The sequence below is a fragment of the Trachypithecus francoisi genome, unplaced genomic scaffold (genome assembly GCF_009764315.1).
Source record: "Trachypithecus francoisi isolate TF-2019V2 unplaced genomic scaffold, Tfra_2.0 Lachesis_group11, whole genome shotgun sequence".
NCBI classification, from domain to species: Eukaryota; Metazoa; Chordata; class Mammalia; order Primates; family Cercopithecidae; genus Trachypithecus; species Trachypithecus francoisi.
In genome coordinates, this window is record NW_022681456.1 from 83,879,354 (window position 1) to 83,893,347 (window position 13,994).

At 40.0% G+C, this 13,994-nt stretch overlaps 1 protein-coding gene across 12 annotated transcripts in view; it reads right to left on the reverse strand.

Moving 5' to 3' along the window:
- Positions 1 to 2,156: 2,156 nt before the first annotated feature.
- The window catches only part of LARP4 (La ribonucleoprotein 4), an 86,203-nt gene continuing 74,365 nt past the window's right edge, over positions 2,157 to 13,994 (reverse strand). For 10 of the 12 annotated variants that reach the window (XM_033222112.1, XM_033222106.1, XM_033222110.1 and 7 more), the window contains 3 exons: positions 8,869 to 8,990; positions 8,281 to 8,449; positions 2,157 to 6,628 (listed from right to left, as the gene is read on the reverse strand). In XM_033222112.1, the coding sequence (XP_033078003.1) occupies positions 6,290 to 6,628; positions 8,281 to 8,449; positions 8,869 to 8,990 (630 nt within the window). In that variant the 3' untranslated portion in view covers positions 2,157 to 6,289. The remainder of the gene's footprint in view (positions 6,629 to 8,280; positions 8,450 to 8,868; positions 8,991 to 13,994) is intronic. The other 2 variants (XM_033222114.1, XM_033222113.1) reach the window with 1 other exon arrangement.

The window sequence follows — 13,994 nt, forward strand, 5'->3', positions numbered from 1 at the left end:
AAATAATCATATTAAAATACTGACAGCCCCCTAAGGCTTTGTTAGCACTTATCCCCGTAAACCTGTCATTACCAGCACCACTTTGCTCACTGACATTAGCCATCTTTGTTAAGATAAATAATTGCTCATTTGCAAATTAAAGGTTTAGCTAAAGGCAATGCTAAAGAGCTAAGTAATTATTAAACTGAATGCTCATATTACATCTGTTACCTTAAGATGTATCTACATACATATCCAAACTACGTAACTTGGCAGAATAGTAAATATTTCTGAGAATATAATTTGAAATTAGGCCACATTCATAGACTTAAAGAGTTCTATCACTGGCCAGGCATAGTGGCTCACGCCAGTAATCCCAGCACTTTGGGAGGCTGAGGCAGGCGAATCACTTGAGGGCAGGAGTTGAGACCAGCCTGGACAACATGGCCAAATCCCATCTCTACTAAAAAGACAAATATCAGCCAGGCGTAGTGGCAGGTGCCTGTAATCCCAGCTACTTGGGAGGCTGAGGCAAGGGAATCGCTTGCACCTGGGAGGCAGAGGTTGCAGCGAGCTGGGATCCCACCTCTGTACTCCAGACTGGGCGAGTGACTCTATCTTAAAAAAAAAAAAAAAAAAAAAACCCACAAAAAAGTTCTACCATTAAAAAAAGATTCACTTAATTCAAGAATAAACTGTGGCATAGTAGCCATGAAACACCCCTCCTTTTTTTTTTTTTTTTTTTGAGACAGTCATTCTGTCGCCCAGGCTGGAGTGCAGTCGCACGATCTCTGCTCACTGCAACCTCCACCTCCTGGCGATTCTCGTGCCTGAGACTCCAGAGTAGCTGGGATTACAGACGTGAGCCACCATGCTGGGCTCATTTTTGTATTTTTAGTAGAGACGGGATTTCACCATGTTGGTCAGGCTGGTCTCGAACTCCTGACCTCAGGTGATCCACCCGTCTCGGCTTCCCAAGGTGCTGGGATTACAGGCATGAGCCATCGCGCCTGGCCACTCCACTATTTTTTAGCAATATATGTTCAGTAAAAGGTGTCACAATAATTTACAGAAACCTGTTAAAAAGCCAGAGATTGACTCAGCTTTTCCATTTTGCTTTAAAATGAAGCATTTTTAAAAAACCAAAACTCGGACCACAAAGCTGAGGTTGCATCGAGCCGAGATCGCGCCATTGCACTCCAGCCTGGGCAACAAGAGCAAGACTCGGTCTCAAACAAAAACAAAACAAAACAAACAAACAAAAACCCCTCATTTAAATTTCCTGGTCAATTTTCCCTCTGAAAAGCCCCAAATAACCTCTAGCTGGGCTTGACATGCACATACTCCAATCAAGCCACAACCTGTTCCATGAAGGTACAGTTTTTAAGCTACACATTACCATTCCTGTCCCCCAACCACCATATATATATACACACATATATATTTTTGGATATGGAGTCTTACTCTTTTTCCCAGCACTGACACAATCATAGCTCACTGCAGCCTTGAACTCCTGGACTCGGGCAATCCTCCTGCCTCACCCTCTAGGTTGTTATATTGCCCAGGCTGGTCTTGAACTCAGTCTCTGGCGATCCATGCACATCGGCCCCCGAAATGCCCTGGGATTACACGGCCGCTGCACCGTCTTTTTTCCCCTTTGAGACGGACTTTCATTAGTCACCCAGGAGAGAGTGCAATGGCATGATCTTGGCTCACTGCAATGTCCACCTTACAGGTTCAAGCGATTCTCCTGCCTAAGCTTCCCGAGTAGCTGGGATTACAGGTGCCCACCACCACCTCCAGCTAATTTTTGTATGTTTAATAAAGACGGGATTTCACCATGTTGGCCAGTCTGGTCTTGAACTCCTGGCCCCAGGTGATCCGCCCACTTTGGCCTCCCAAAGTGCTGGGATTTCAGGCGAGAGCCACCGTGCCCAGCGTTTTTTCCCCCTTTAATCACTGCTTCTGATACTAAAAGAAAACTCCAGGATCATAAAGCTGTATCTTGTCTCTCTGCCCGTTTTACCTGAAACATCATTACTTCCCACTGTCCTCATCATCCAAAAAACAGCTTAGACAGTAATAATAATAGCATTAGCGAGGGCAACATATAATATTGAAAGGCAGACAGAAGTAGTCATTAGACATACACCACCTAGAGAAAAGGAAACCAGTCCTGCTTTTTAATAGCTTTATTTTTTTTTCTAATTTTGTTACTTTAATTTCCCATAGCACCTTGGCGATGTTGAAAACAAATACAAATACATTTTAACATTTTATGCACGAGCATGTGTCACGCCAATTTTGGGGGCGACAGTTTTGACAACAGGAACAAATCTAAGCAATCGACAAAACAGAAGCCGGATAACTGGCTCTGACCCCCACCCCCAACATTTAAGAGATGTCAAAGACACCCAAATTAGGTTAAAAAAACCAAGTTGACATGGATATTTCAACAGTGTTCTATGCTGCAAAACTGAAAATAAAACCATTTAATACACAGCCCATTAATATCTGAATTACGCTTTTAGGAACTGTTAGCTCAAAGATTCATAAAAAGTTGTCAGCTTTTAAAAATAAACTTTAAGTTATTTAATAATCAGGTGAATTTCAAAAGAATTTACTCACAACTTGAAAATAAATTCTCTTTCAACTTCTTAAAATACCCTCATTCAGCTAATGAAAAGTGAAACATGTATGTATCTTTTTGGAAGCTCAGACTAGCATATGACCAAAAGCCTAAAGTTAAATTAATGGCCACCAAAATTGTAAGGAAATATAAAAAATTAGGAAAAAATCCATCATATATTATAGTTAATAATTTATAAAAGCCCCTCAAAAGGAATACACTGTTCTCTTTTGAGTTTTATCTTTTCTGTAAAAAAAAAAAAAAAAAAAAATTGGTACTTTTAAAATATGGTTAATGTATTGCCAGCCTTAATACCAGAGACTTAACCCCAGTGTTGTTCAACTGCGTCAAAGTAAAACCAGTGGACATTTAAGCCAAGAGACTAATTATTAAGGCCATAACTAATAAAACTAGAAGTATTCATTAACTTTTAAATACTATTTTATGTTCCAGCAACATTCTTTTTGTTCTCCTTTACCATAGTGAAGATGCTAACATTCCATCATTAAGCCTTTCCAAAGCAAACCTGTTTATTTAAAAAAGAAAAAGGAATGTGAAATAATATTCAAGCTATCTTAATTTTAGGAAACAAAAATAAATCATAATTCTGCATAGCATCTGATCATCTGCAAATTCAGCACATAAGACAACTACCACAACAAACCCTTATTATCGAAAGCTCTTACCTTCCTCAAAATCCAGTTGAAAAACATTTAGATGGATCACTATTTTAAATGTCAGTGTATTTGGCAAAATTAAAATTACTCAGAGACAGGCCCTAGGTATTATGAAAACCTTAATTATCAGGATAGCAAATGGAGATAGGTTTTGCAATGTCTCTGTGTACCTTCTCTATGAAGTGCAAGGTGGTGAACTTTTGTGACTCTTGTTCTCTTCATGCAGTAAGAACTATAGCAGAGTATCACTATACCAAACATTCAGTATCATTTATACCTACTTTTAGCCTCCAACAGAACAAGGAAATGTCAAGTCATAAGGGTGAAGAGAAAAATTTGATTATTTAAATTCCTCCATCTAAAGAACCAAATAAATAAACTACAATGAAAATCCACCCTCATTAGTTACAAAGTAATGTTGGAAAAAAGCCAACAGCTTCACACAACTCACAGGCATTATTTAGATACAAACTTTAAATCTGCTGTAATAAAATAAATGCTAAATACATACTGTGAATATATATAAATATTACACACACATACATACACACTCTCTCTCACTCTTCCCTATACATCCCATCAAATGGGAACTACTAGATGTAATGAGGCAAATTAAATTAAAAACATTGTCTTAATAAGAAATTTTAAAGGTTATATCTTCAAATTAAATTTCTACTTTCAATAACGTTAAGAAAAAGCAAAAATATACCTGCTTTCTTCTAAAAGAAGGCTCTTTTCTTGTATTTCAATTACAGCCTTTAAATTTTTAGAAGTTGGTGGACTAACAGTAAGTCACACAAGCATACAAGTAATACAGGCCTACATTTGTGACACATTGTTTAAAAAAAGTGATGTTTCATTTTAAGTGCAGTAATTAAGTTTATAATCCTTGCAAAGTGATTTTTACAAAATGTTTATTCTCTGAAATCCAATGCAGTTAAAGGATGTTAACACTTAAAATGTTTATCATTTCCACCAACTGCATTATCTTAGTAAACCAAAATAAGCACTTTTATCATAGATGTAGTCAATGATTAATATATTTTTTTAAAGGACCTAAACTTCCCCCAAATTTCAGCACAGGTAGTTATACTGTTATGTTTCACCTAGTAGGCAATTTTTTAAAATAGTGTGTAGAAATGAATAGTTTCAAACTGAGTAAATACAGTATACCATGTCATAAAACAACCAAATCAAAAGCAACTGCCAAGCTAATAATAAGTCAAAGAAATAGTAATTCTGGCTTGTACAGATATGTGCAGTGTTTTCAAAGCTCTTAACAGTTAACCACTAATATATATCTCCAAAGCTTAACTTAGAGTTGGAAGATAAATTTCACAGTAATGTAATTTTAACCACCATTTACATTCACTTTAATATATTACTAAGATGTTTACTCTACGTCACAATGGTGCTTTCCAGTGTTCACAATTTACAGTTTCAATTTGTACATATGTAATTTACTAACATATGGGACAGTTCTTACTATTACAAACTATCCTTAAAAGAAAAATAAAACCCACCTTACATAGAACTCTGAACATGGTATGACTTAAAACAGATGAACACAACACAGTTTTTAATATTTTAGCCGTTTTCTAAATAACACCATGTAAACTTGTCTATTTAGTATATGAGAGCTACAACTTTATTCACTGAGAAATTACGCATTAATTTTCTTCAACCATCTTTCTCATCTTTACTAAAAAATCTCATGACTTGTTGGTATTGTTTCAGTGAATTCCAAACTATACTTTTTGGGTGTGGGGGGAGAATAGGAGGAAAGGAAGGTGATAAATACATTGTAAACAGAAATAAGTACCCCTCTAAATTAAGCCTTTTTTAAAAAAATATTTTACTTCTACATTATTTAACACTTAAGAGTCAGTTACTATGTTTCATCTTTAACATTAACAACAAATAAATTACTGTAGGGTCAGTCTGCCCTACCATCTTGGGAGCTAAAATTCTAAATGTGTGAACAGAAGAGTAAATACTTCAACGTTCAATTCTGAAATTTAGAACAATTTATATGATTTGACTAGACTGGTCAAAGCAACTACAAACATACACTTTAGTAGGTAGTTGGTTATTCTGCTTTTGTGAGTGGGCAGTCAAAGAACAGAGAGTAACATATGGAGTAAGAAAAAAATGTGTTTCTCATTTTGGGGGTGTTGGGGGGGAATCACAGGGAAGTTTAAACCTCTGAAATCCATTTGGCCTATGCACTGAGGCCCAAGTCGAAATTTTCAATTTTTTTAATAACCCCCTTTCCTTGAGTGTCAAACTGATTGGCAGTCACATCTCCAGGTACAATCATTTTACAGCTTGTTGAATGAAGTATTAGTAAGGTCAAAAAGACAGAGACTAAATTTCAAACTAGAAAAAAAAAAAAAATCTACTCAAGTATGACATTCAGTTTTCAAATCATTTACTAACATGACAACAGATTTGGCTTCAATCGCTCTTATACACACTCACACCCACAACAGGCACCCCAGCCACTGATCTGCTTTGTAATACAAGGCCATATAGTCAGAAATGGCATTCTTCAAGCCAAACTTTAAATAGATTTAAAAAAGTAATTTCTAATTTTACAGAAATGCTTCTTCAAAAAATATTTTCTCTCATTCCCTCATCTCCTATACTGAAGGATGTATTAATTTTTTTTTTCCTCCAAGCTAAATCTGAACCCTCAAAATTGATTCCTGGCAGCAAATCTCTGCAAATTAAAACCAAAAACAAAAATAGAAAAATTATATTTTATATATGTGTGTATATATATATATATTTATATTGATTGGAATCCTCCAGCATTTAAAAATCACATTAGAGATGAATTTTGGGATTCTATCACTCACAACTCCAAAATCCATAATGATTTAAGGATGTACTTTCTCCTGTTTCCTTCCTGGCTACCCGCTCCCCGCCAAAACAGTTCAATATAGCCACAGCTCAAGTTTAATGGGAAGAGAGATAAGTTTTTGAATAGTTTTGTTGTTTTTTACTTTGGTGATCTGGGTGGCACATATTGCTCTTTGCCATTACGTCGAGTCACTCCCTGAGGTATAGCCCTATGGCTAAACTGGCGTCTCTGTTCCCTGATTTTTCCAGCTGCTCCCCTGGGGATTGTATTGCCTCGGAAGCCAGAATAATCCTTACTAGCCCTTGCTTCTGGCTTCTCATGTGGTTTCTCAACGGAGTTCTCAGGAGCTCCACTGTCTTCATTTTTGGTGGGAGACACCACATTAGAGCGAAGTTCCCGTAGTGGCTGCACAAGAACTGAAGATGGCTCTTTAGGGGGCTTCTGGCACACTTCCGCATAACTTAACTTTCGGGGTTCCTTTGAAGTGATGATAAAAAAAGAACATTTATGGTACACATTCTCTAAATTATAAAGTACAAAAATGATTGTGTTAACCACAAGAAAACCACAAATTATCTTCCAGAAAAAGGCAACAAGCACTCTCATATATACTGCCTAGAGTACACTGGTACAATCTTTATTTATTATACAATAATTTCGCTTGAGGAATTTCACTGCGGGATGTTCATGTCAGCATTGTCTATAATGATGGAAATGACCTAAATGCCTAACAAGAAAGGACAGATTAGATTAATATGGTACAGCCATATGATGAAATAAAATGGTTCTTTCTGTTCCTTTTCCTTGCTACAAAGAACTCCAAGAAAGATTCCAAAAGAATCCCAGCAGAGTAGTTAGAAACCAATGGTATAAAAAGACTCATTAAATGTCTTAATTACCTCAACTGAAAAAGGTGGAATAGAGGTATTGTGAGAACAGAATAAAGCATGTAAAGTATTCAGCACTAGTCCTAATAATATACAGTAAGCATTCAAATGGTAGCTATCATTTTAGTATTATTGCTATCATTAAATAAGATAGTCTTGTAAATCTATTTTTTAAAGTGCTGTACTAAAATGCTAGGGATTATAGGTAAATTTTGTTTTATTCTGCTTTTCTGTATTTTCCCAATTATTTAACTATAAAACAATCCTGGAACTTGAATAAGTGGGAGTGGCCTCTCAATGGCCACTTATAGACTGTTAAGTAACACATATACAACCAAAAGAATATCAAGAGGCACAAGGCCGCTTTATGTTAGCCCCCAAATGATAAATTCATCCTAATGTGGGTAAGGAAGAAGATTCACTTAACCATATGAACAGAAAAAAAGCAATCAAAAGAAACAGAATTGGCCAGGTGCAGTCGCTCACGCCTGTAATCCCAGCACTTTGGGAGGCTGAGGCAGGCGGATCACGAGGTCAGGAGATTGAGACCATCCTGGCTAACAATGTGAAACCCCATCTCTACTAAAAATACAAAAAATTAGCCAGGCATGGTGGTGGGTGCCTGTAGTCCCAGCTACTTGGAAGGCTGAGGCAGGAGAATGGCATGAATCCAGGAGGTGGAGCCTGCAGTGAGCCGAGATGCTGCCACTGCACTCCAGTCTGGGCGACAAAGCGCAGACTCTGTCTCAAAAAAAAAAAAACCACCTAAAACTTTCCATCTCTTTGCAGTGACCTTAAAACTCCTTAAGCTTCTTTCTGATAGTCAGCCCCAACTTGGGCTACTTCCAAATGACTCTGTTCCAGCAAAGTGTTAGGTGAAAAAAAAATTATCTAATCTAATCTATTTTTTTTTTTTTGAGACGGAGTCTCGCTCTGTCGCCCGGGCTGGAGTGCAGTGGCCGGTTCTCAGCTCACTGCAAACTCTGCCTCCCAGGTTTATGCCATTCTCCTGCCTCAGCCCCCGAGTAGCTGGGACTACAGGTGCCCGCCACCTCGCCTGGCTAGTTTTTTGTATTTTTTAGTAGAGACGGGGTTTCACCGTGTTAGCCAGGATGGTCTCGATCTCCTGACCTCGTGATCTGCCCGTCTCGGCTTCCCAAAGTGCTGGGATTACAGGCTTGAGCCACCGCGCCCGGCCTATTGTATTTTTTTTTTTAACATAAACTAAAATCTTCAAGTTACCTGTAGAGCCACAGCTATAGCTGCATTTATGTTATTATTACATGGTGAAGCAGTACTTGCCCTCGATGGCTTTGTAGTACTTGGAAGAGAAACTGGCATAGTTGTCTGGTTGAGACCATCCTTTTGAACAGAGGAATCCTCTATTAGATCCTTTTCTTGCTGAGTTGTGCTAAGGAAAAAAGAGCTTGCAATTAGATTCAGAATAGCTATGGAACAATTTAGCAACTAATCAGAAGAAAAAGTAATTTTTTTTTTTTTTGAGACGGAGTCTCACTCTGTCACCCAGGCTGGAGTGCAGTGGCATGCTCTTGGCTTACTGCAACCTCTGCCTCCAGGGTTCAAGCAATTCTCCTGCCTCAGCCTCCCGAGTAGCTGGGATTACAAGCGCCCGCCACCACGCCCAGCTAATTTTTGTTTTTTAAGTAGAGACGGGGTTTCACCATGTTGGCCAGACTGGTCTTGAACTCCTGACCTCAGGTGATCCACCTGCCTCGGCCTCCCAAAGTGCTGGGATTACAGGCGAGAGCCACCGCGCCCGACCAGAAAAAGTAATTTAATGTTGAAGATCTTCTATACTATAAATTGTACCTTAACGCAGTAAGCTCAGCAGCACATGGAGAACTGGAACTCATACTGAGTTGCTGGGCAGAAGTGCATTCTGTCTGCTCATCTGGAGGCACTGGGCAACTAACTCTCAACTCTTCATTATCCTTAAAGTAAAAAGATTTTTCAAAATTACACTTAGACCTTTTTCCAAAGAGGATATACACATGGCTAATAAGCACAAGAGAAGATGGTCAACATCATTAGTCATCATAAAATGCAAAGCTAAACGACGGTGAAAAATCCCTTCATACCCACAAGGATGTTTATAATAAAAAAAAGACAAACATTAATAAATGTTGGTGATGATATGGAGACATTAAAACTCAAACATAGAGGATGCCAATGTAAAATGATGCACTGCTTTAGAAAGCAATGTGGCAGATCCTTAAAAAGTTAAATAGGCCGGGCGCAGTGGCTCACGCCTGTAATCCCAGCACTTTGGGAGGCTGAGGCGGGTGGATCACAAGGTCAGGAGTTCAAGACCAGCCTGGCCAACATGGTGAAACCCTGTCTCTACTAAAAATACAAAAATTAGCTGGGCATGGTGGTGCATGCCTGTAATCCCAGCTACTTGGGAGGCTGAGGCAAGAGAATTGCTTGAACTGGGACCTGGGAGGCGGAGGTTGCAGTGAGCAGAGATTGCACCACTGCACTCCAGCATGGGCTACAGAGCGAGACTTCGTCCCCCGACAAAAAAAAAGTTAAATATAGGGGTGGGTGCAGGGGCTCATGACTGTAAACCCAGCACTTTGGGAGTCCAGGAGTTCAAGACCAATCTTGGGCAACATAGCAAGATCCTGTCTCTACAAAATAAAGTAAAATATTTAGCTAGGGTAGGGGGGTGTCCACCTGTTGTCCCTCCCACTTGAGAAGATTACGTGAGTCTGGGAGGTTGAAGCTGCTACAGTGAACCATGATAGTGCCACTGCACTCCCTCCTGGGAAAAGAGCAAGACCATGACTCAAAAAAAAAAAAAAAAAAAAAAGTGTTTGTAGGCTGCATTTAAAAAAAGAAATTAATGAAATCTTGACTCATGTTCAACATGAATGAACGTTGAGGATGCTAAGTAAAATAAACCAGTCATAGAAAGACAAATACTGTATGATTCTATTTATATGAATTTCTAAGAGTAGTCAATTTAGAGACAGAAAGTAGAAGAGTGGCTGCTGAAGGATAAGAGAAGGGAGGAAGAGGGAATGGTTTAATAGGTATAGAGTTTTAGTTTTGAAAGATAGTAAGTTCTGGAGCTTAGCTGCACAACCATGTGAAGGTACTTAACACTACAAAACTGTACACATTTAAAATGGTTAAGATGGTAAACGCTGTTATGTGTATTTATACCACTGGCATAGAATTTAGAAAAGAGCCCTAGAAATTAAAACTGATGCATGAAATAAAATTTTCAATAGGTTTAGAAAGTAACATTCAGAAAAACTTGGTAGAAAACATAGTAACAAAGATAAAAAACGAGGTTTAGTCCAGACACGGTGGCTCAGGCCTGTAATCCCAGTACTTTGTGAAACCAAGGCAGGCGGATCACTTGAGGAAAGGAGTTTGACATCTGCCTGGCCAAAATGGTAAAACCCCATCTCTACTAAAAACACAAAAAAGGCCGGGCGCGGTGGCTCAAGCCTGTAATCCCAGCACTTTGGGAGGCCGAGACGGGCGGATCACGAGGTCAGGAGATCGAGACCATCCTGGCTAATACAGTGAAACCCTGTCTCTACTTAAAAATACAAAAAACTAGCCGGGCGACAAGGCGGGCGCCTGTAGTCGCAGCTACTTGGGAGGCTGAGGCAGGAGAATGGCATAAACCCGGGAGGCGGAGCTTGCAGTGAGCTGAGAGCCGGCCACTGCACTCCAGCCTGGGTGGCAGAGCAAGACTCCGTCTCAAAAAAAAAAAAAAAAAAAAAAAAAAAACACACACACACAAAAATTAGCCGGGTGTGTGCCGCCACGCCTATAGTCAAAGCTCCTCGGGAGGTTGAGGCAAGAGAATCGTTTGAACCCAGGAGGCAGAGGTTGCAGTAAGCCGAGATCGTGCCACTGCACTCTAGCCTGGGTGACAGAACAAGACTTTAAAAAAAAAAAAAAAAGAGGTTTGGCCGGGCGCGGTGGCTCAAGCCTGTAATCCCAGCACTTTGGGAGGCCGAGATGGGCGGATCACGAGGTCAGGAGATCGAGACCATCCTGGCTAACACGGTGAAACCCCGTCTCTACTAAAAATACAAAAACCAGCCGGGCGAGGTGGCGGGCGCCTGTAGTCCCAGCTACTCAGGAGGCTGAGGCAGGAGAATGGCGTAAATCCGGGAGGCGGAGCTTGCAGTGAGCTGAGATCCGGCCACTGCACTCCAGCCCGAGCGACAGAGCAAGACTCCGCCTCAAAAAAAAAAAAAAAAAAAAAAAAAAAAGAGGTTTAAAGGCCGGGTACAGTGGCTGGCCCCTGTAATCCTAGCACTTTGGGAGGCCAAGGTGCGCAGAGAGCACTTGAGCCCAGGAGTTCAAGAGCAGCCTCTGCAACATGGCAAAGCCCTATCTCTACAAAAACTAGCCAAGCATGGCGGCCTGCAACTGTAACCCAAGCTACTTGGGGGTACTGAGGCAGAAGGACTGCTTGAACATTGAGAGGTGAAGCCTGCAATAAGCCAAGATCACGGCACTGTCCTCTACCCTGGGTGATAAAGAGAGACCCTGTCTCAAAAAGAGGTTTAAGTAAAGTCTGGTAGCAGTGGCTCACACCTGTAATCCCAACAGTTTGGGAGGCCGAGGTGGGCTGATCACCTGAGGTCCGGAGTTCGAGACCAGCCTCACCAACATGGAGCAACATGGTCTCTACTAAAAATACAAAACTTAGCCGGGCATGGTGGTGCATGCCTGTAATCCCAGCTTCTAGGGAGGTTGAGGCAGGAGAATCAACTGAACCCAGGAGGTGGAAGCTGCAGTAGGCCAAGATCACGCCACTGTACTCCAGCTTAAGCAACGGAGGCAGACTCTATCTCCACAAAAAACAAACAAAAAGAATTGTGACCAAAAAAAGAACCATACCAAAGCGCATCAGGAAATTTCGCAGAATACCAAGGATCAATAAAAGACCCTAAAAACCTCCAGATAAGGGGAAAAAATCATGTTAGAGATCAGGAATCAGCACCCTTAGGGTTCTCAAAAGAATCTCTGGAAGCTAGATCATTTCCTAAGCATGAAATAAAAACAGCAAATTATAAAGAAAAGACTAATAGGACCATATTAAAATTAAGAACTTGTTTCAACCTACAGGCACTGAAGATGGAAAAGAAACCACAGAAGTGAAAGATTATTTGTACTACATGTAACTGACAAAGGATTAGTATGCAGAATATGTAAAAAAAATATGAATCTGTTTCTTAAAAACCCGAAAGACTGACCATGCGCTGTGGCTCACGCCTGTAAACCCAGCACATTGGGAGGACGAGGTGGGTGGATCATCTGAGGTCAGAAGTTCGAGACCAGCCTGGCCAACAAGGCAGAAACCCCATCTCTACTGAAAATACAAAAATTAGCCGGGCATGGTGGCGCATGCCTGTATTCACCACTCGGGAGGCTGAGGCACAAGAATCGCTTGAACCCTGGCAGTGGAGGTTGCATAAGCCGAGATCATGCTACTAAACTCCAGCCTGGGTGACAGAGAAAGACTCCATCTCAAAAAAACACTTGAAAGACTTTAAAATTTTAAAAGAACACAAGCTGATGTATAAATCCTAGAAAAGTTCTTGCTCACATGAAGATGTATAACAGCAAAATGTCCGTTAACAGTACAATGAATAAATATTTTACTTCCTACAATAGAATATCACATAATAGTTCAAAATGAACAACAGTCATCTGTATTAACAGTGATCAATCTCAAACCATTCAGAATGAAAGAAAAGAAGAATATATACTGTGCAATTCCTTTTATAACCTTTTCAAAAACAGGCACCCCGTTTTATCACCTAGGGCAGGGGTTGGTAAACTAAGATCTGCAAGGCCAAACCCACCCTATAACTTGTTTTGGTATGGCTTACAAGCTAAGAATGGTTTGTAAATTATAATTATGATTTTTATATTATTATTATTATTCTTTTTTAGAGATGGGGGTCTCCCTATGTTGACTAGGCTGGTCTCAAACTCTTGGCCTCAAGTGATCCTCCTGAAGTGCTGGGATTACAGGCATGAGCCACCATGCCTGGTTTGGTTTTTAAGTTATTAAAGGGTTGTAAAAACAAAGAATATGTGACAATACATGGCCCACAAAGCCTAAAGTATTTACTATGAGTATCTGGCCCTTCACAGAAAAATTCTGTCAATGCAGAATGACAAAACTATGAAGGCAAGAAAACTGCTATCACAAAGTCAGAATAATGTTTATATCTAAAGGGGAAGAGTGGGGCAGAATGACTATAAATAGGGAGGAGACACATATGTCACTGCTAAGATACTGGGGATGTTTATCGGCTACAGTTGTGTGTTGGGATTATAAGGAGACGTACACTTCATGATTATTCTTTAAAAATGTATATATGGCCAGGCGCAGTGGCTCACCTGAGGTCAGGAGTTTAAGACCAGCCTGGCCAACATGGTGAAACCCCATCTCTATTAAAAACACAAAAATTAGCTGGGCACGGTGGCAAGTGCCTGTAATCCCAGCTACTTGGGAGGCTGAAGCAGGAGAATTGCTTGAACCCAGGAGGTGCAGGTTGCAGTGAGCCGAGATTGCGCCATTGCACTCCAGGCTGGGCAACAAGAGTGAAACTCCGTCTCAAAAAAAAAAAAAGTATATATGTATGTTTGTGTATCATCTTCTGAAATCTGAGACGCCATTATTGGTAAACTACACCATTATTTTATGTACCAATAAGAAAAAATAAAAAATAAAATCACTGGACAGAAGCAGACCTTTAAGATGAGAAGAAAATAAAAATACTGCACTTAAGCTCATCGTAGCTTTGATCTCCTGGGCTGAAGCAATCCTCTTGTCTCAGCTTCCCAAGTAGCAAGGACTACAGGCATGCGTCACCATGCCCAGCTATTTTTTTTTTTTTACACTTTATGTACAGACGGGACCTCTCTATGTTGCTCAGGTTGGTCCTAAA